The 22,335-nt window shown below is 38.2% G+C and overlaps 1 protein-coding gene across 1 annotated transcript in view; it reads right to left on the reverse strand.

The window, feature by feature from the left end:
* Positions 1 to 642: 642 nt before the first annotated feature.
* CADM2 (cell adhesion molecule 2) overlaps positions 643 to 22,335 on the reverse strand; it is a 575,572-nt gene continuing 553,879 nt past the window's right edge. Inside the window, exons 9-10 of the mRNA XM_041420933.1 lie at positions 3,683 to 3,808; positions 643 to 2,080 (exon numbers count right to left, since the gene is read on the reverse strand). Coding sequence (XP_041276867.1) covers positions 1,962 to 2,080; positions 3,683 to 3,808 — 245 coding nt within the window. The 3' untranslated portion in view covers positions 643 to 1,961. The remainder of the gene's footprint in view (positions 2,081 to 3,682; positions 3,809 to 22,335) is intronic.

Below are 22,335 nucleotides of genomic sequence, written 5' to 3' on the forward strand. Positions count from 1 at the left end.
CAAGATAAATGCTTCAACAAAAACAATTAAAATACTCTAATATTGTCCTTAAAAGGTTTATATTCTTCTGATAAATAATCTGTCACAGCACCTTTATCTTCCATTTTACCATACCACATGATGTCGTATTCCAAATTCTCCCTTCCCCACACAAAAATAAAATCCAAGGAGAAAGTCCTTTACAGCAGACCATCATGCTTTTACGCTTCACATACACATCAACCAGAGAGAAATACTTTTGTCAAAGGTGCAAATCACAGGAGCAAAGCGAGCTCCAACTAGACTTAACTTGCATTCTCCAGTGTAGAATCATTTCCAAGACCTGTTATGGCAACCTTTTCTTTTCATTGGAAGAGGAAATAAGCCGATGGGCTTACAGTGTTTTGTTGTCATATTTAAGAGCATGTGATTTTTCAGCTGTCAATTACACAAAAAAAAAAAAAAAATTCAGAAATAATCCAAACAGAGACCTTCACTGTGGAGCTAAAAGCATGGCAGGAATTCTCTATCATTCACGGTGACATAAGTTTGTACCTCACAAAATGCATAGACAGGAATTTAATATAAAGAATTAGTCCATTTACTGTATACACAAAACATATATCTTTTGTTTTAACACTTCTATTTTTACTTTTTTTTTTGTTTTTTTTTTTTTTTTTTTTTTTGGCAAACCAACATAGAGAAGCAGCTCTGGAACTGCCAAATTAAAACTGAGAATTTTAGCAACTCAATAGTACTTTTTAAGGATAGTAATCAAATGTGGTTGTAATTTAAAACCTGAGGCTGTGCACTGGTTGTTAGCTTAAAACTACCTTTCCATATAACATTGTGCTTCCATTGTATAACAAAGAAAAAATTAACAAGAACTAGAAAAGTTTGCTGCTGAACAGTGCTAGGACATACAGACAAAAAAATACTAACACATGTTATCTACTCAGAATATTGATTTTGAGTCATATCTAAAGGGATATAATGGACATTAGAAAATGCTTACTTGTGACTGACTCAGCTACTGCCAAAAAAGTTGAATATGTATCAAATAATGTTTAATTGAATTTATTATATGCACTATATACAGATACTAAAATGCCTTGCAATTGTGCCCCATGAACACATCAAATTTGAGTAGGCAGGTGAGTTCATGTTTAGCAAATAAATTATAAAAACATAAATTACTCAGCAAGTTCTCTAATCTTTGTGATACCAAAAGCCAGTAAAAGGGCAGGACAAATTGTTTCAAAAGAAGCTCTATTAACCTAACTTTGTAGAATCTGTATATCTATTCAGCATGTTTTCACCACTGAAACATGGCACTGTTGTCAAGGTACCATTTAAATCATAACAAAACAAAGCAAAACACCCCAAAAAATTCACTGGACTGATCTTTTTACCTACCAAATCCAAACAAATGAGAAACTATACTAAACAGAGTTCAATTTGTGTTTCCAAGGGCATATGTTTCAAAAACAAGTTGCTTTTTGAACTATAGATAGACCAATATAAATGATTCTTTGTAAACCTCTAATCTTAGACTTAACATTTTCTGTAAGTAAATTAGGACCTTACCTAATAGTACTTGTTATGAATTTTGTTCTATGACATACTAGTAGGGACATGATAAAAGAAAACCGGAAAAGAAAGCTGCATAACACTTAAAGATGTAGAAAACTTGGATTAAGAAGATGATTAACATTGTTAAGGCTGTATATTCAAGCACTGTATGTTAAGAGAGCAGTGGATATGATTTTTAGGCAATAAGAAATGTCCTGTTTTATGCATGATACTGTAATTATAGAATGATGATGTCAACAGCTGATTGTTGGCATAAACTGGCTACTTATAGCAGGTATGTGAGTTAATAAAGATAGCAGAAGATGGCAGAAATGAATTCTAAGAAATGATAGCCAGTTTTCTCCAGCAGTCAGCCTGATAAGTAAAACTCCAAGATTCTAGCTCTGCATCTAAATGAAATACTCTTTTTTCTCCTCTGCATTGACTTGGCTGCCTTCTGCATTGATAATGGCTGTGTCGGCATCAGGTGCATCTTCAGCTCCTTTTGCTTCATTTGTTAAATATGTTCCTGTAGGGATCAGTACAAGAGAAAAGAAAAGAAAAGGAGAAAGATTAGGTTTGGTTTTTTTTTTTTTTTACACTGCATTATAGGAAGTACATTTCAAACAATGTACTCCAATTTTTTAATGAATGAAAAATATTTTTACACAGTTTTTAGTATACATCATAATGGTGTGTTCAGCTTTCCAATTTGCTTAAGAAATATTTACACAGATATTTACACTGGTAAAGGCATATATGCAAACTCTAGTATATCCACAACAAATTAAGGAAATATTTTAATAAAACTCCACTTTATCCAACTGCAGTAATATGCAACATATTTTTAAAATATACAATAAGTGATAAAATCTTGGTTATTTCATGAAATAGTTATCCATCAAAAACAAGACAATTTTGAAGACTTAGAGATTCATAAAAGTGCTTTTTTTTTCTCTTTAATGGCCACTGATCATTTGTATTTCTGTTTTTTCTTGATCACATCTATGCTTTATTTTTACAGAATTGTATCATAGTAGGTTCCAAGAGTTACAAAATTGAGGCAGTTTTAGTAACTGAACCAACTCATATTATATTATCACAGCTATTTTTATACTCTGGAAATGAAAGAAAAGAAGAAATGTGTACAATAATAAAATTTCCCTTAGTGAAAATCATTATTTGTGCTGGCATAAGATGTACAACCGTTCATTCAGGAAAGTAAAACAAAAGAGACACACTTTCACTGGCTCATTAAAAAAAATTCTGATTTTCTCCCAGGTAGAATAATCAAATTCTAAAAATATTTTTTATCAATTCATGTTTGTTAGGTGTATGATTATCCTACCGATAAGGAGAGTTACTGAATTAATACCAGCCTTCATTCTCGATTTTTTTTTTTTTTTTTTTTTGAGGGGGGTGGAAAGGGAATCAACTGAGTTTTAGCAATAGGCCTGCAAGCTGTACAAAGGCTAAATCTCAAGGCATGATTTTGGAACTAACTAGGTCAAAATCAAATCACAGAGAAGTCAGAAGTCAGTGTCACTCCATTCCTGTTATCTTTAGGTAGAGGGGACTGAAAATGAAGGGACCAGAATTATCAAGGTAAAACCACAGAATAAACTAAAGCTAGCCCCAGGAATGAACCCCTTATTCCAGCAGGATCATTGATAAACTGATTTGAAAACTCACTACTGGCTTCTAATATTATCTTTTAAACATATACTTGAAATACTAGCAAAATCCATTAAAATGTAAATTTTGTTCACTCAACGCATATATATTCTGCTGAGCTGATATGGTAGTTAAAACTATGAGAACATGATGAGAACATGTAATCAAGTATCAGGAGTTAAGATGCAAAACCAAGGGGCAATCTTACCCCTCGGTCTCTCTACATCACTGATTTATAAGATGACCTTAGGCATGCACTAACTCCATGTCCTTTGCCTTGGCCAGCCCACTGGAAACCTGGTTAAAATTCACACGGACTTCACTTGTGACTGGACTGAGAACTATTTTTTCTTCCAATCATTCAGCAGAGGGGGGGAAGTTGAAAGGCAATGGCACTCCCAGGTGAAATCATGTCTTGCTTTCAAGAGTGATTGAACTTCCATCAAATGTGTCCTACCTTTATGTCTTGCCAGGTACCGACCAAGGAGAATTATAGAACATAGTGTTACAAAGACAACTACAGCCACTATTCCTCCTATAAGAGCGTGATCAGGTCCAGTCTGTCCAGCCAAAGCATTTGGATCTAGAGGGAGAGACAAAAAAGCAAAAGTGGTCCCACACAGAGAAAAAAAAAATGACAGGAAAATTCACAATACCAAGTTTTATAGTGATCATCCTGAAAATAGGGCATTTCCCTCTTTAATATTCAGCACCGTTATTCCCACTTTTACTCCCAGTATCTTATCAACAGCACAGTGCTGCTTGTATTCCCAGATTGTTAAAACCCTGAGGACATCACAGTTATGAAAAATATTACCCTATTCTTCTTTGGCAGAGGTTATTAAATGAAAAAGGTCCCTAGCTTTGTCCTAGTCATTTTACAACTGAAAACCTGGCCCCAGCTATTTATAGAAGGAAAAACAAGGAAGTGAGAATTGGGGATCAGATAGCATCAGCAGAATAGTGTCTGCATAATAAATAATTTATAGAATTGATTCTCAGTGGGGAACCCTTATATGTTCTCTTCCTCTCATTCCTACCCTCTTGCACCAGAAATGAAAAGGCAGATAAAGTGCAGCTGTGCCAAGTTCCTCTGCACATGGCTGAGTCTGCATGGATTTGGTTAGATAAAGGTATCAGGCAAACTGAAACTCAGCATTCAGACTCAAGCATCAGTTTGTGAATTTCCTACAAATGCTCAATTAACACCCAGTGTGTGATATCTATTACACCAAGCTGTAATAGATATCACAGAATCACAGAGTCAGCTGGGATGGAAAATATCTTTGAGATCATCAAGCCCAACAAATAAAGCAACACGACCTTGTCAAGCAGTCCATGGCACTGAGTGCCACATCCAGTCACTTAAACACCTCCTGGGATGGTGACTCCACCACTTCCCTAGCCAGCCCAATCACTCTTTCTGTGAAGAACTTCTTCCCAATGTCCAAATTAAGCCTCCTCTGGCACAGCTTGCACTTTGGTGTTGTTAGACCTCATGCTGTTGTATTCAGCCCATCGACCAGCCTGTCCAGGTCCCTCTGCAGAACCCTCCTACCCTCCAAAAGATCAACACCCCCCCACAAATTGGCGTCATCTACACATTTGCTATTGGCAGAGTGAATCAGCAGGTTCCTATTTCCAGCTCAGAGCACTGGGAATACTGTCAGATTCAAATGTTCTGTGCTGGTCATTTGCCTGTTCTGTTTGCCCGATGTGTCACAAAAGTTGCTGAGACAATCATGGGAAATGGCACTGCTTTGGGGTGAGTAATTCTTCCAAGTTTTTAACAACAAACCAGTAACCTGTGACTGTTGACTCAACAGATAAATGCAGAAGGTAAAGTTTTAATCTGAGGTTCATGACATGGTTCCTATTATAATGAAAATGCCTCTGCTATGAAGTAATAGTAATTCTCTGAAGATGTTATTAGCATGTACTGTATGCTGCAATCATTCCACTCACTGCTGCAAGGGAATTTCCTTTGTAGGAGTTGTTTATATTCTTCAAATAGTTTGCAAACGACTTCTTTGCTTTGCAAAAGGGAAAGGCAGGAACAATATTTACACATAAAAGAGGGTAACTCTGTGAAGATGATAGAAAGGCCTCTGATACTGCTGAGGAGGTGTGATTCCATAATACCACGACTACTTTCTGCTGACCAGGACTGCTACATGGCAGTAGGATGTGTGGGTACATCTGATATGGGAGTCTCACGAGGTGTAACAAGGCTAAGTGCTGGTGCTGCACCCAGGTCAGGGCAAATCCTCTTCTGGGGGATGAACAGATCCAAAGCAGTCTGGCTGAAAAGGACTTGGGGGTGCTGGTGGGTGAGCTGCCCTTGTGCTCTTGCAGCCCAGAAAGCCAAATGTGTCCTGGGCTGCATCCAAAGCACTGTGGGCAGCAGGGCCAGGGAGGGGATTCTGGGATTCTGTCCCTCTGAGCCACTCTTCTGAGACCCCATCTGGAGAACTGCATCCAGTTCTGGGGTTTCCCGCACAGGAAGGACATGGACCTGTTGGAGTGAATCCAGAGGAGACCACCAAGTTTATGTGAGGGATTGGGCACCTCTCCTATGAGAAAAGGCTGAGAGCATTGGGATTGTTCAGCCTGGAGAAAACATGGCTTTCTGGTGACCTAACTGTGGCCTTCCAGTACCTGAAGGGAGCCTGCAAGAAAGATGGAGAGACGCTATTTACAAGGGTGTGTAGTGATAGGACAAGGAGAAATAGCTTCAAACTAAGAGCAGGTTTAGAGTAGATTTTAGTAAGAAATTTTTCACTGTGGGGGCAGTGAGGTGCTGGCACAGGTTTCCCAGAGAAGGTGTGGCTGCCCCATCCCTGGAAGTGCTCAAGACCAGGATGGATGGAGCTCTGAGCAACCTGGTCTAGTGGAAGGTGTCCCTGCCTATGGAACTAGATGATCTTTAAGGTCCCTTCCAACTCAAGCCATTCTATGATTCCAAGATCTACAAATGCACATGTATATAAATATAAGTTTGCACAGATGAAAGAAAAGAATCCTGTTTTCCCTTCCTTTTGCAAACTGTGAAGCATTCTTCAAATACATTCTCTGGCCTGCTGGAGCACAGAGTGGTGTAGCCACTGGTACAGATTCAGTTCTGCTCTTAACAGTCACTGGACTTGTTAGGCAGGACTTTGTCGCTTATCACTGGCTTTTTGAGCTCCCATGCCTTTCTCTTCTGGCTGCCACAAGGATTTTGGGGAAACTGGTCATAGAACTTCTGTGGATATGATGGCAAAAAATAGGTATTTGGCATCAAAAAAGCTAGAAACACTTTATAAAGTGTCTCCTGTTATAAAGTGTCTCCTGCATCCTCTTCCATCTCCACATCCTCCTGGCATGGTGCTGCTGGTGGTGGCACCATGCTGAGTACACATCACCCGTCCAGCAGGACATAGGTTCCATTTTGGTCATTAAATCTGACCCCAAATCCTGTGCACCAGCAGACTCACAGGGGAAATCAAGAGAGCTGGAGCATTGCCTTCCCAAAGCAGGAGCTTGGAGCATTCAGCCTTCCTCTCCCTTGCCTTGCAGGGGCTTTGTTTTTCAAGCAGAGCAAGGACGAGGTGGCTGCTTGCTTGAGAAGATGGAAGGTGACAGCTTGCTGCAGGAGTGTCAGCTTGAGCCATCTAGAAGATGCAAAAGGACAGGACCCATTTGGACTCTGAGGACCACCCATGTCCCCAGGCCCTGCAGTGTGTGACCTGCAGGAGATGCTCTTTGGCAGCACTGGGGCAGGAGCAGCATGAACATGTTTTCCCACTAAAAACTGGCTCCTGCTGGTGTGCTGCCAGTAACACTGAAAAATAGAAGGAGATCTTTTAAGGGATAATATACTTCCTGATGCAGAGCATAATCCAGAGAAGGGTTAGCACAGAACTTTATCTACAGGCATTTTTGCAAAGCTGATTGAAGTGCACAGCCTTAGCTCAATACCCAGACTTACAACACATGTCCTGTGTGAGCTGTAATAAACATTACAGATAAAAACCCTCACAATACACTGAGATAAATACATCTCTGTTTTTTTATCCTCTGGTGCTTCCAACTCAGAGTGACTCACTCCTCCTCTGACACACCTGCTGTGACTACAGGAGGTGACCCAAAGCCAGCCTAAACACAAGGCTTCCACCTATTAGTGTGGATTAATGAGATTCCAATACTGCCATAGGCTGAATTTTTTTAACATTAAAATTAATGAAGGTATTCATTGGACTACAAAAGTAGCAGCATATTTTTTACTCTATTTTCAACCTTGCTACCAAAGCCAGATTAGATTGGTTGGTATTGATGGAGAAGTTTGTCCAGAGAAAACCCCCAAAAAGTTATGCATAACCTATTACTACTATATTACCAGCAAACAATTCCTTTGTTAAAAAGGACAAAGGAAAGGAAGAAGAGAAAGGAAAAGATGGAAGCAAAGGAAATAAAGATTCTTAAAAGCGGCCAATATTTTCTTTGGAAACAAACCTTTTTTCCATCTCAAAATGAAAATCTACACAACATAAACAATATTCTGAACAGGAAGCATACCTCATGAATAGTCTCCTCATAGAAAAATAATGCTAGCATTAAATATAAACATGCTCTACATTATGCATACAGAGAAATGCACCATACTTTTGCCTTTCATGAAGCGACCTAAGCCCCATGAGTGAATTATAGATTTGGGGCTTTCTATCATGGTATAAATAATTACTATTTCAAAATGTGCCCAAGCAGTATCTGAAAGACAGAAATACAGGGATTTGGAAGCTACACTTTTTTGTATTTTAGTATCTACAATGAACATGCATAATCATTCAAGTGTTCTGGGCACGAGTCTTAGTAACTGCCAGTAAAGTTCCTGAAACCACTGACCACTCCACAGTGTGCTTTCCAAAAAACAGAATACTATTCAGATTATTTTTAAATTCACATTTTAAACTTAATGGAATTTACCAAGTAAATCCTACCCTGCCATACACACAACTCCAGCAAATTGAAATCTTAGGTATGCAACTGTGCAAGAAATACTTATAATTCAGCTGTTTCCATTAAATAATAATAATAAAAAATATTACACTGTTACTGTTTTAATACATACTGTTTTTTACTGCATGAACACAGGCAGCTACAGTACCTATGGCCTGAAACAGTGGAAATACAATTTTGCAATCAGACTGTATCTTCAGAGATCAGTTATTTTTTCTGCTTATTTCGTCCTTTGATGAAACTAAGAAACTAAAAAAAAAAGTGACACAAAACCTCACCATTCTCTTTTATTTGCTCTTCCCCTCCCCCTCCCCCCCAAATTTAGAAACTGTCTTCAAAGTACTGATTGCCAGTGCTGCAAAAATTTCCCCATTTTCAGCTTCTGGGGTTTCCCTGTTACTGTTTGTTCACAAACTGTGAATACACTTAAATTAAATAACACACACTAAAATAACACTCTTAAAATGACTAAGAGGGGAAAAACCCCTCATTTTTTAAGAGATGAAACACATCAGATAAACCTTAGACTTAATAAATAAGTAGATATGTGCTTTTTGTGACCTGCTGACAAAGTTTCAATGTAGAATATTTTAATATGAACTCACACTTTAGTTATGCAGAGAAATTTTGGAATAGTTTTTCATGCTTTTGCATAAAGTGTATGTTAATTATTCACCTAATTTCAGTTTCTTCATGCATAATTTTCCTTCTTATTTATGCAGAGTTGACTTGACTGAGCAGGCTGCAGGAATGGGTCAGATAACCCTTTCCTGAGCAAAGGCAAAACAACAACATTTGTCAATGCTGAAATGGCATATTTTGGGGAATATGTGCTCAAGTAGGCCTCTCTTTTGCAGAACTTTATCAATATGTATTTTTGGCTCATATACGGAAGTTTTAAAAAAGTCACTCTGAGCATGAGATGACCTAGGTTTTGAGGCATCCAAAATAATAATTTGTTTTGACCATTTCTACTATACAAAAAATTGGAAATAGCCTAATTTGCTGTGGAGCTTAAATAGCATTCACAAAGTGAAGAATTATTAAGTATATGTATAATTCATAAATTACTGTTCCTTAAGGCTGGGAAAAGAAAGGGCTGTCCCATTTCTCACACAAGTAGTGAAACCACCAGCCTACAGTCACTTCTACTGATTTCATGAATAATCAAATGCTGTTGCAAAGCAGAATTGCTCCAATAAGGAATCCTTTGGCATAGCTCTGTGTTACAATTTATATGGCAGAAAAATCTCTTAAAATGACTCCTGATTCCTTTTTATTCAGGGACTTGTTATAACCCTCAGTACAACTCACTAATATTTCATATTTTTGCAAAAGGTATTGTTTTAAGTGCTTTGCCCAAATCCGATCAGTAAAGCAACGTGCATTTTAGGGTGGGAAACCCCAAATAGTGCAAAAATTAAATAAATAGCTCTGTCTTATTTGAAAGGCTGTTGAAACAGTGCAAGTAAATGTGCAAATGAGTGGTGGTAGACTGTGAAGATTTCGGGAGAAAATCTATCAAGAAGGTTCAAATCATGAGATTTCTAAACCTGCACTCCTTTGAAGTGTCTTAACCAGCAGAGACCAAACTGCAACAACTATGGGGGAAGAGTAGTTACAGGATTTATGGAGTCCATCAGTGAATGTAAATTACACTAGAAATATTCCCCAGTCAATTTTTTCTTCATATCAGCTTAATTTCCCAAGGAAAGGAGAGCTTGTGTGATTATTCTCTTTCACTCTGTTCAAATTCCTTTACAACCGTGTAAAGGTTGTAAATGAACCATGGTTCCATTACAAGTTCTAAGAAACAGTAAAGAACTTAAGAGTTTTGTTTTCTTGTAACTAACCTGAGACGACAGCTTGCAGCAGGGGCTCAGAGCTTATTAGATATCAGGCAATGTGTAGGAAGGGTGCCTGTATAAAAGCCCTAATAGAGACAAAAGCTTCCGTGAAAATCTCTGCCCAAGAATCAATTTTTCATTAGAGGTTTCTCTCCATTGCAAATACTTTGGTGTCCAGTGGCACAGATCCTGTTTGAAGTTTTCACATGGCTAGGTGGCATTTATAACCTCTGAGCCCTTGCTTCCTCACCTTTTTCTCCTTTCCCCAAAGCCCACCCTTCATGCTTCTCTTCCTTCTCATCTCAGCTCACACTACAGTATTTCCATAATTCAGTTAAAAAGTCACAAGCCACAATCTCATGGAAACCAGAGAAGATTTCTTTTTGCAGCTTATGGCACAAACTTGGGTACTGAAATGTATTCAGACTAATGTCATTGCCAAGATATAGCCATAGGGTTCATAAAATATTTAATTGTCCCACCAGTGCAAGTTTGGGGGGGGGGGCGGGGGGAAAGGTAAAACTTAAAAAAAATCAAAACAAACAAGCTAAAAACCTCCAAACAAAAAAACCTCGAAACAAAACCCTCAAAACAGAACCTCAAAGATCTGGTTTTACATCAGTAGGAAAAAAGACTAAAGTGGGAATTGTATCACATTATGGATAGAAGGTTAGACAGAAGTGATAGCTGACAAGGTATTTGCCTTAGGAAAAGTGGCAGTAGTGCTGTCTGTGATAAATGCTAATTAAGTAGAATTTACCCATTTTAGCATCTTAATTTGGGCACCCCAGAGTTCAATTTCTCTTGCATGGCCTGGAAGGCTGAAACAGGTGTTTTTAATCTCTTTTGGTAATATACTACTAACCATTAAAGTACATGTATGCCAAACTTGTGAAACTATTGTTAAGAGGGAAAAGAAACTTTCTGCACCTTCATTTGAATTGCAAAGAGTAGCTGCCCAAAGGGGCTGGTTGTGAAATTTGTTGAAAATGCGTTTTGTTATTAACCAATTCCGAACTTAAAATACGTGACAAGCTTCTTTATCCTTCAGTGCCTGAAGCAAAGAAGAACAAAACATTGCACTAATATACAACACATATAAACTGCTATTTTAATAGTAGAACATCATCAACCATAGCAAAGACAGGCAGAAAAAAATACTTCTAAACCTTCAAAAGAATTGCTAGCCTTTTCTTCCCATGCTACTGCAGTAGCACATTTGGCCCATTTTGCCTCTAAGTGGGGTGTTATGTTTTTTTTCACAGTACTGAATTTTATATACATTCCTATTAAGAAGAGCCTATGTCCCAGAAAGATAAAAGTTCTACACTAATATTTCAGCAGCTGAAACCACAGCTCCTTTCGAAGAGCTCCTGTTGTTCTCATGAAGCCAAGACTTCTTTCAGTGGAGAGAAAAATGCAAATGTGTCCTGATATATATTTGTGAGCAGGTAGCCCTTGTCAAAGTGAATAAAAGCATTACCCATATCTATTTATTTTGCAAATGTATTTTATTTTAATGCTTAGAAGAGAGCTGTATACCTACAACATTAAGATGAAAAGTTTAACAATATTTTTCAGGCTTTTTTTAGAGCCTTCTTCCCTATTTTGTGCCTGTGTTATTTTTTTGTAAGATTTTTTTCCTTTCTCTTCTTTTTTTCCTTAATGCTGCTGTAACAGCTCCAGTTTCCTGAAGGGAACAGTTCCTCTAATTAGAGCACATAAAAGACTTTTCTTATTGACAACATTATATTTTTGGCTGTCAATAAACTAATTAATTGCTTCAGACTTTGTCTTAGGAAAAAAAGAACTGAAATCTGCAATATTTTGCCTTCCTCTTATTTTCTGTAGAGGATAATTAAGTCAATTCTGGGTTTGAAGAAATACTTGTCCATCCAGCTATAACTTCTGTAGGCTGTAGGAAAAGACACAACTGGCACAAATGACATGAAAATTTCCCTGTTAAGTTGAATGAGTCAACTGTTCCAGCATTTTAATTTTCATCTTGTGAAGCTCCAGAATGCTCAGTGCCTTCATTGCAGTAAAAAAAGATTGGACTTTGGAAACATCCACCTATTAGGCACTAGTAAAAAAACCTAAACAACAAAAAAACCCCAAAAACAAACAAACAAAAAGAAAAAAAGACCCACAAACACCAAAAACCAAAGAAGAACCTCTGTCTAGAAAAATGAGAATCATGACTTCCTACTTTGGGAGAAAAAACCACATTTTGGAAGTGTCATCTTTCTTTTGATGACTTTCCATCAATTAATACAGGAAAATCCCTGCTCTTGGTTTTCTTTGTCAAAAAAGACCAGAGACCAGATGGAGTTAGTGTGCACACAGCTCCTTTTCCTGTCACCAGAAGTTAATTATTTATGTAAATAATAAATCATTCTCTCATTAATACAGAAACTGGAGATGCCACTTTCTTCTCCCTTTCTTAGAGCATCTTTAATCTGTGGCTTTTGGTCACTTCCCACAGACCTTGATTTGCTGGAGCAAACATGACCAGGACGGGTGGGAAGGGAGCAGACTGAGCGTGGGCATCTGCTGCTGGCTGCCATCACAGGGGCTGGGGCCAGACTCAGATGGTCCCTGGCAGTCTCAGCATTCACATTTCAGGGAAAAGCAACTCATTATCACCATAATGCACATTAGGAATTACAAGGAGATTGCTGAGAGAGTGATCACTCAAAGCACTGAAGGGATCGCTCAAAGCTTCCCCTGCTAACTGAAGTAAGCCCCAGGAGCTAAAACCCACTGGAAAGTGGCATAAATATTTCCACTGTGGCTTTTTTACCACCTTGTTTTCCATGCTAACTGTTAAAGGAACTCCCTCACTCTTCTCAGAGCTAATCAGTACCGCTGCAGAGCTCAAATAGTAAACACCACCACAAGTAGGCAGTGGGAGAATGACACACTTTCAGTCATGAAACAAATGGATGGAGAGGATCAGGAGAGAGAGAGAGAGACAAAGCTGGTCCTGATGGCAGAAGCTGGGGAGGAGAAGTTTTGTCAAAGTAAGGCAGAGCCACCCATGTAAAGTTAGTTGAGAACAGGTAAAGATGGGTAAAGATCAGAGAGGCAACAACAGACTCACAGTTGTACAAGGTATGTTGTACTGAATATGTTCATGAGAGGTTTAAAACCAAGAAGGGCAGATTTAATTTAACTGAAGAACAGCTCTAATTAAAACTTAGTTCTGTGGTGGAAGAAAACCTATTGTTCAAATGAATTCTTTATGCTTGTCATACTAATTTTTTTCTTACCAAATCAGATTAGACTAATTATAAGCCTATAATGACATCAAAACACCCCAGTAAACCAGCCACTTACAGCCAGAATCTGACACCTTATTCAGGCTGAACAGCAATTTAATCTGTCATGGGACTACTCAGTGAGAGTAACTGTAATAGAAGAGCCTCTTTGGCAGTCAATAGTATATTTTATCTGTCAATGGATCTCCAGATTAGCCATGCATGCTTGTGGTTAGGGTAGTAACTGATCCAAAAGAGGATGTTGACTGATCCAGCTCATCTCAGAAAGAGAGATGAGGGAGACATTAGCAGAGATAGCCTGCTGTAATGCACAGAGCAACAGAAATGAGGGGTAAATTATTTATAAGGTCAGCACCACCATTAATATGTGAGGCATCTTCTATAGCTGCTCTAATTAGGGCACAAAATCTTATAAAATTCTTTGTGACAATGGCAAATCCATTTGTGAAGTTCCTGCCCAATAGATAAAACCACCTTCAATTTGTTTGATTTTTTCCCTTGTGGTTTAATCGAATGCTATCTGTTCTTTATATGCCAACCCTGTACTAATGGAAACAACAATATTTTCCCCTTTTAATAATGACATGCTTGATGGAATTCAATATCTTAACCAAATTCTCCTCTGGGAACATTAAGCCTGTTGTTTTCAGATGCCTTTAAGTTAAATACCATCCAGCTATTAGTAAGAGATTGTTTGCTCTTAAAGCCATCGATTGGTAATGGGTTTGCTAAGAGTAACACTGGTCTTTGCTTTCCTAAAGGCTTTCTGTATTCATTAAAAAATAAAGTTCCGCAGTCTTTGGTTTATGGGCCCCTTTTTTTTTTTTTTTTTTTTTTAACTTTGCAACATGCAATAATTTCCAGTAGCATGATCTCCACTGTCAGCACCACTAGCTGTAACACACCCAGATTCTACCAAGGGGGTCACATCCCCAGCAGCCTGCAGCTGACAGATTCATTTCCTACCTTCTCCTGAGACAGCGATGAGGACCGAGAATCCAGAGGTCCACTGTAATTACTATGTATATTTCAGATTAAATAAATGTGATAAAAGCCTCCATCTGGCTGTTGATCAAATGTGCAGAGGCAGGCTGATTTTCAGTGACATATTACAATATGTCTCTTGTAACAGTTCCTAATGCCAGCCTGTAAATTACTTACATTTGGGATTACTTGACAACGGCAGACAGAAATATTACTCACTGTTAAAGTGCTGCCTACTGGGAGCATGGGGGATGTGGTCTAATCTTAAAGCTGTTAAGCAAGGCATTAAGAAATAATGGGGCCATGTTTATTTTACTAAATACTGATTGTGCTCACACTGTTTGAAGATGGCAGACCCAATTTAATAGCAGCCTGAGCTTGTTCCAGATGCTGGAAAGCTGTAGAAAGTCTAACACTGGGGAAATAAGTATCAGTAAAGTTCTAGAGGAGAACTTTAAAAATGAGAAAAATCCTACAAAATATGTCAATAGTTTCAAATTATATACTGTCTGCAGAAAAGAAAATAAAAATTCCGTAGTTCAGGGAAATTCATATAGTTCATTTAAGAAAAATCCCAACCAGAAACCTCAAAAACACAATAACACAAATTAAAAGGAAAAAATCGCCAACGATGCTGCCATTTCATTATTTATTTTACAGCTCTCCTTGCAATAGTGGCTGCAACATGTAGACAATCAAAATATAGTACATTACTGAAGGTCTTTTAAAAACTTAAGAAAGAAAGGTTGGGGAAAAAATATCTGGAGGACATTCACAGAGCAGCTAATTGTTTGAAGGGCTTTTCTTATGATTTACAGTTTCTTGAGCTTTATAGCTCACAGATCAACAACAAAATTAATTCAAAATTGAGAATATAAGGCTTATTTAAAAAGAAAAAGCCAAATATCATCTCCTAGTCAAAGGATGGATATTTCTGGTCTACCCTATTACATTGTCATGGTTCTTATTGCACATTCATTCTGCCCAGAAAGTGTAGCAGGACACTGTATAAATCAAGGAGAGTTTTGGCCTTGTAAATTCTTGCTCTAAAGCTGAGCAATACACTCTTACTGTTGTACTGCTCTTAAAAGAAAAGAATTTTTGTACTGCAGTGGTTAAATTTTTTTTCCACCTAGACATATGTCTGGAAAAAAGGTCTTGGAATCATTATGAGCCTAAGAAAAATCTAGAAATATTCTTCTCATCTCCTATGTGATCATCCCAACAACTTTTCCTTTCTTTCCCTACTCAGTTCTTATTCTAACTGCATGAGATTTGCTATATAAACCCTTCACCTTAAATTGTCTCATTAGTCTGCCTCACTTAGCATCCACTCTTACTTAACTGAAGTGGTTCATTAAATGACATTTCCTTTTTAAAAGACCTCTAAAAACTTAGTCCTCCCTTTAGGAAGTCAAGAAGACAAATTGTGAAAGTAGAAAATAATGTTCTAAACAAATCTGGAACTAACACAACTTTTCCTAATGCCTGCTGAGAAATTTTTCTTCTTCCCTTCTTCCCTTCTTCCCTAATAAGTCTGTTGCCTTTACATTACAGATGTGTAAGGGACGTGATATTTCTCTCTGAAGTATTCTGAATGCTGAAACTGATTAAAAATAAAGATGCCTTTCAAAAACATGATGACACCCTCTTTGATGCAGAAGCTTTTGCTAGTCAGTGAAATTTTGGTTATGACTATCTAATCAACATTTCTAACAATACCGTTACCGACATGCAAGTAGCAGACATTACTTTCTGCTGAAAACCAGAAATTGTTAGTGAGAGCTGTGAAGCCAAGTGTGGGTATTTCAAGGGTGTTAGAGCCCTTAATTCAGTAAAACATGTAAGCAGGTTTTGAGACCTAAGACATGATTTAGTGCTTTTGTTGATTTGAAACCGGGCTGTTAAACCCCAGCTCCAGTTTACAAGACACTAGCTAGAGGAGACACAGGCACATTAAAGAAACAGCTAGGAATCTTTGAGCTCTGAGAAGCAGTGTTTTTTGCCTTCCTTGCCTTCTGGAAACCTTTAGCAGGCTGCTCCTCCTCCCATGGAGTTGAGATTCATGAATTCAGAGCCCACTGTGACAGCTTTTCTCTGACACCAGCACGTCTGGGTCCGGTGCCAGCGGCAGCAGCGAGCCCGTGGTGCTGGGCAGAGCAAAATCACAGAGTTCCCCTCGCTGGGAGCAGCCTCTCATCAAAGCCCTGCTCTTGTCACCTGGGCCAAGGAGGCAGCACGGGGTCTGTTCCTTCAACATCCATTTCAATACTTAAAGTGGAAAGGGGTTTTTTGCACCTCACGGCCGAGCAAAATCAGGAAACCTTGCGCTTGCTCTGCTTGGTCTGCGGACAGCAGCACGTAAGGCTCAGAGGGTGGGGAGGTGCTCCTCCAGGACAGCATGCTGGTGGCACCCCTTGGGAGCAAGGTGTTTTTCAGGGAATAAGCATGGAAAATCAGATTGAAATCCTTGCCATTCAACAAATGCCTTGAAGTGCACTTTGGCAAAGTGTTCTGCTTTTTATCTGAGCCTCAGTTGCTCTGAAACAAAGTGAGGCTCAGGAACAATGTGTTACCTTGACTCACAGAAGGAATTATAAAAGAATGATTTTAGATACCACAGTAGTATTGGTAAGGCAGGCCTATCACCTGCCTTTATGCAAAATATTCTATATGATAGTATTTTAAAACATTTGAAATTAACTTATGTGGGTTTACTTTTTATTAAGCTCTTTGTTGGTGAGATATATATATATCTTTTCTTTCTTGTATAAACAAAACTGAGTATCTATTATTACGATTTTGCATAATGAAGAAATAAAAAGCTAAATGCTTTTATTTCAGAGAGGTGAGACTGAACAAGACAGGCTCATGCAGTTACGCCACTGGAAGTAATTCACACCAGATAACTGATAAAGATAAAAATAAACAGAAATATGGGAATAAGCCAGAAATAGGATGACTACTTCCAGATTATGGAAACAAACTGAGGAGTATTAGGGATGCTGTTAAACATTGTTAAACAGGTCAACATGAACCCTTGGGTTCATAAACCGCCTTGAATTTAATAAGAAAGGATGTTCTATTTTAATAATAGAATCATTGAAGATGTATGTCAGCTGATACAAGAAGGTACCATAGAATTAATATTTAAAACAATGAACAGCTATACTCTCCTGGCTTCAGTTTTCTTTTTCATCCTAGTAATGTCTACTTTCCCACAACTGCTAATAATTTATGCATTACAATTAAACTTAGAAAATTATTATTAAAACGTCCTTATATTTAGTTACACAAAGTTACCTAAAATCTCAGGGGAGCATTCAAATATTAATGCTTTATTTGTATGCTAATCAAATGCAACAACACAGTTTGGAACTTTAAAATTACATGAAGCAATCAAAACCTGCATCTAGTGGTCAAGGTTTCAGGGAACAATAAGGTATTATCATTTTTGTCACCACTGAGTAACAAAAGCAACCATAGCAGTGACAAAAAAAGAGCCATAAAATGTTAATGTTTTAGAATAATGTGTGTACAGGTAGAGTGACTTCTCTTAATAAGTAACCATTCTGGCATGAACAAGTTAGGTATTTATAGAGACCATTGTGCCTTTCATTGCTGCCACATGGTTAAATCTTCATCAACCGCTATTGTTCCAAAACCTACCATGACTCTACAGGTATAAGCCATAATACAATATATTTCACACAATGAATGAGGAGATGCTGGGAGAATTACATGCTGAAGGAGAGAGAGTTGAAGGAGGATGCACTCTTGCCGTCTTCTACTACAGGGGAAGGAGAAGAGATGGTGGAGCCAGGCTTTTGTTAGAGGTGTGCAAAGAAGAGAGGAAGTGGACACAAGCTGGGACATAAAAAGCTCAAACTAGCTGTCAAGAAAGTCTTATTCACCACAAGGATGCTCAAACACTGGAACAAGTTAGCCAGAAATGCTGGGTTTTCCATGCATGGACATATGAAAAAATTCACCTGAATGAGGCCCTGAGCAATCTGATGGATCACAACCCTGCTCTAAGCTGGGCTTGGACCAGCTGATCTCCAGAGGTCTGTTAAAACTTTTATCATTCTACAGTTCTAGGAAATAGGCCATAAGCACCAAAATGAAGAATACATGCCAAAAAAAAAGAAAAATTTTCCAGTTTTCTGCATCTTAAAATGAACAGTTAATAAACCAGCATCCAGGAGGATGCCAAGACCCTGCTACTGCTTTAGTTCATGATGTTCTTTCTGCGTTGTCTTACATTTCTACCATCACTCTTCTATCCATACTGCAAAAAATACAAAAGGCTCCACAATTACTTTTCTGCTATCTTCTAGTGATGGACATACAAGAATCAGGGAGCAGGAGTTCACATAAAACCTTAGAAATTATAGCACAGAAAGCAGGTGTTCGTTAGTAGAGGAAAACTCTATGTGTTCTAAAGGGTCTTGTCTTCCTGTCACAATTTTGTAATCAAAATAATTTGGTTTTAATCTCACAAAGAGGGTCTCAGAATTCTAGGGGGAAAAAAAAAACCCAAACAAACAAACAAACAAAAAAAAAAAAAAAAAACCAAACCAAAAAAAACCTAAACCCAAACAAAGTATAAATTCTACACCAGATTATTTCAGAGAATGCTTTACACAGCATTATACATAATGAGAATGTCAGAGATCAGCAAATTGTTCCAATGGACTTTCCATCAAATTATGTTTACAATTACCGAGAGGTTAGATTTGCAAAGAAATGAGCTGACATTTCAGCATTCTGTGGCAATTGCAGTATTTTCAGTCAGGATTTCAGTTTTATGGCCAGCTTGACAAAACTAGTGTAATTCTGTTTTCCTCAGGTATAGCTAGGTTTATTTATAGTGAGGTCAACTCATTTGAAATATCTTGTATCGCTTTACTCAGTAGAGAAATTGTCATGCAAGTAAAACTCTGGATGGTGGTGTCTCTCTGTAATAGTAGGGAGTAAGAGCCAGCAACCACAGAAATTGCTTCTCTGACTGTCACAGTTGATATTCAATGCACAAAACATTTTGTAGATAAAAATATACTGAATCTTATCTCCATGCAATAGCAGTGAGCATGCGTTTTTCAAAGTACACTGCAGACCCCAAACACAGCAGGGGCTCTGATGGAACTACCACATGGAAGCCCTCATCTAACAATCTGACAACTAAATACATTGTCCAAATCTTCTCCCCAACCCTGAGGAGATAAAAATCCTGCTGCAAAAATTCTGGCCTGAAATTTCTCTCTCCCCTGAGTTTCCTGTGGGAAAACATTCTGGAGAGCATCAGCCATCTCTCTTTTCCTTCCATTTTCCCATATCCCTTCCTCTCTGGTGACATAACTTGACTTCAAGGAGAGGAAAATTTCTCAGAACATCTGTTGATGATATTGTGTCACAACTCTATCTAGGAGTTACACAGTTTTCTGTGTCTCCTGCCTTCCACAGCTCTCTCTCACCATCCTTTTCCTCTGCTACTTTTCCATGAAAGATGCTCGTACAGCTTCAGCAATGCTGTCATTTAAAATTATTTCACCAGTGTAGCAAGCATCTCCACAAATCCTGTTATTGCCTTATTATTTTGTTTCTGTTACTTTCTGCTATTGTTTTGGAAGTGAAGAACCTTTCCAGATCCCACAAAAGTAGGCTCCAGGAGACCTCTGGCAATTTTTTTTCTATTCAATGTGAATGCCTACTCAAGATGAGAGCCAAATGAACATTTAAGTATCTTTAGTACATCTTCAGGCAAATTTGACCAGCAAAGTCATGAAGAGTGTTCACAGAAGAGTGGCTTAAGCCATTTAAAGGACAGCAAGACAAATGCATCCCTGAAAATACATCCTTGGATAACTGATATGCTGTACTGCATGTGCCTAGAGGCAGCATGCCTTTTTTTTTTCTACCTGTGGACCTGCTTGCCCCAAAAAGTTGATTTAAATTCACAAAGTAGGTGTTTCTAGCCCTAGGTTGCCTGAGGGCCCAAGCAATTTGCTTTACCTCAAGAGTGTTAAATATGCACTTGAAAACACTGAATTAAAACAAAATGTCCTAACCACAGTTATTTTATTCAAGATGCAACATGAAGGGGAACAGAATCATTATGTTTCACTAGGGATGTAGAAATTAACAAAAATATTAAAATAAATATAATTCCTCCATGCACAAAAGAGGGTGAAACCCCCAGAAATATTAAGGGAACTACCACAACAAAATTACATGTCAATTACACTGATATTGCATGACTACCTTTGCACTAAGAGACAGAAATGAAGTGCCCAGAAGTGGACAGCGATGTTTTGGAAGAAGTAGGACTTTGTGACTTTAATTTAAAAAAACCACCCCTTTAGAGTAGAACTGTCTTGGAGAATTGGATAAACACAGGAAAGTTGGTGCCTAGAGAGGCTAGACAGAGTTAAAAGAATAAAGTAGGTATTTATTAAAAAGGCCTTTAAAGGATAAACCTTGGGCAGTGCAAGAGCCTGGCCAAGGCTACACCAAAGATGGATGATGGGTCATGAGTTTTCACACTTTTATAAGTTTTGGTCCATTTGCATATTGGAGTTAATTGTCCAGTTTCAGCTTCAGGTTATGAAGTCCCAACCTCCTAGATTGCTCTCCTCAATTCACTGTTGTTTATACTTTTTTGGCCTTTTTGACACCTGCAACGGTGTCCTTGGTTCTCGGGCTGGAAAAGGATTGTTTTGTCTGACCGAACTGTGGAGAAAACTTGCTAACTCTTTATGTGAAGTTCAGAGTCACACACTAATGCAGTACAGAATCTGAAAATATGAAAGCTTAAGGCATCACTGTACCCAAAGGCCTCTTTGAAATGCCTCATTCAGCACTAACCTCCCCTTCCTTAGCTAGCTGCCTAGCATCAGGCACTGAATGTCTCCTTGGCTTTGTCCTCTTTTGACTGGTTGCACGTAGGGAGGCAAATTCCTCCTGGGAAAATAACCCAGAAGATGGATGCAGTGACACATCCGCTATCTCATCTCCCTTTCGTGCATGAGCCAGTGCACACTGACCAGCAATGGCGTGATTTAGTCCTGCCCATGATCAAAATGTTCCAGAACTCTTAACAAGAAATAAACTACAGCCAGCAGAGTGGTTCCTTAACCACAGCTCACATGTGAATGAAGTGGAACATGGAACTCTGCATTGAAGATATCCCATGCGAAGCACATGGCACCATCAATATATTCCTCTCCTTACTGTAATGATTAGTTTGATGCCTCACTGTGCATTCAGGAGAATACATTCAGTTAAAAGCCTCCCTCTCTCTCCATCCTACATCTCTTCAGGGGTGTGCATTTCTGTCACAGCTGTTGATTTAAAACATGATGTTTGAAGCACATGTACATTTAGTTGATAGGGTATATCAATCATTTGCATTCACCACTATTTAGTTTAAACAATTCCCTTTTAGCATCTTATGACAGGAATTTATAGTTAATTGACTAATTTTCTATACTATTAACATCTTAACACTTTTATGAGAACACAGAAGAAAGCAATGTATGTGAAACCTTGGAAGGTTTTCTTCTAAGCACTGCTTTTCCACAGAATTTATCTTCCAGTTATTAATAGGCAATCTGCAGAAGCCATGATGCACAGTTAAATGTAAATCACATTGTCTAGTGTTGCTTAATTTTGTTCTTTGAAACATCTGCTTTTCAAGCTGTATTTACCTGTCTGCTGAGAGTCAGACAAATTACAGCAAGATTTTTTTGCCTGAAGAGATGTCTGTCATTTCACAGAACAGATGCAACGAAAATAAATTGACTTCCCTTTTTCTGAAATATGCTGGAGAAAAAAAAAAATCCCAAAAAACCTTGCCCAAACAAAACAAAAAGTTTCTCTTTTCTCCACATCCAAAAGAAACTACACCAGCCAACTCTTTAAACAAATACTATCATGACTGAGTATTTGAGTCCCTCATCAGAGGCTTAGCACTGAACAGTTTAACATTGTGTTTGCTT

The sequence above is a fragment of the Onychostruthus taczanowskii genome, unplaced genomic scaffold (genome assembly GCF_017590055.1).
Source record: "Onychostruthus taczanowskii isolate IOZ18803 unplaced genomic scaffold, ASM1759005v1 scaffold67, whole genome shotgun sequence".
NCBI classification, from domain to species: Eukaryota; Metazoa; Chordata; class Aves; order Passeriformes; family Passeridae; genus Onychostruthus; species Onychostruthus taczanowskii.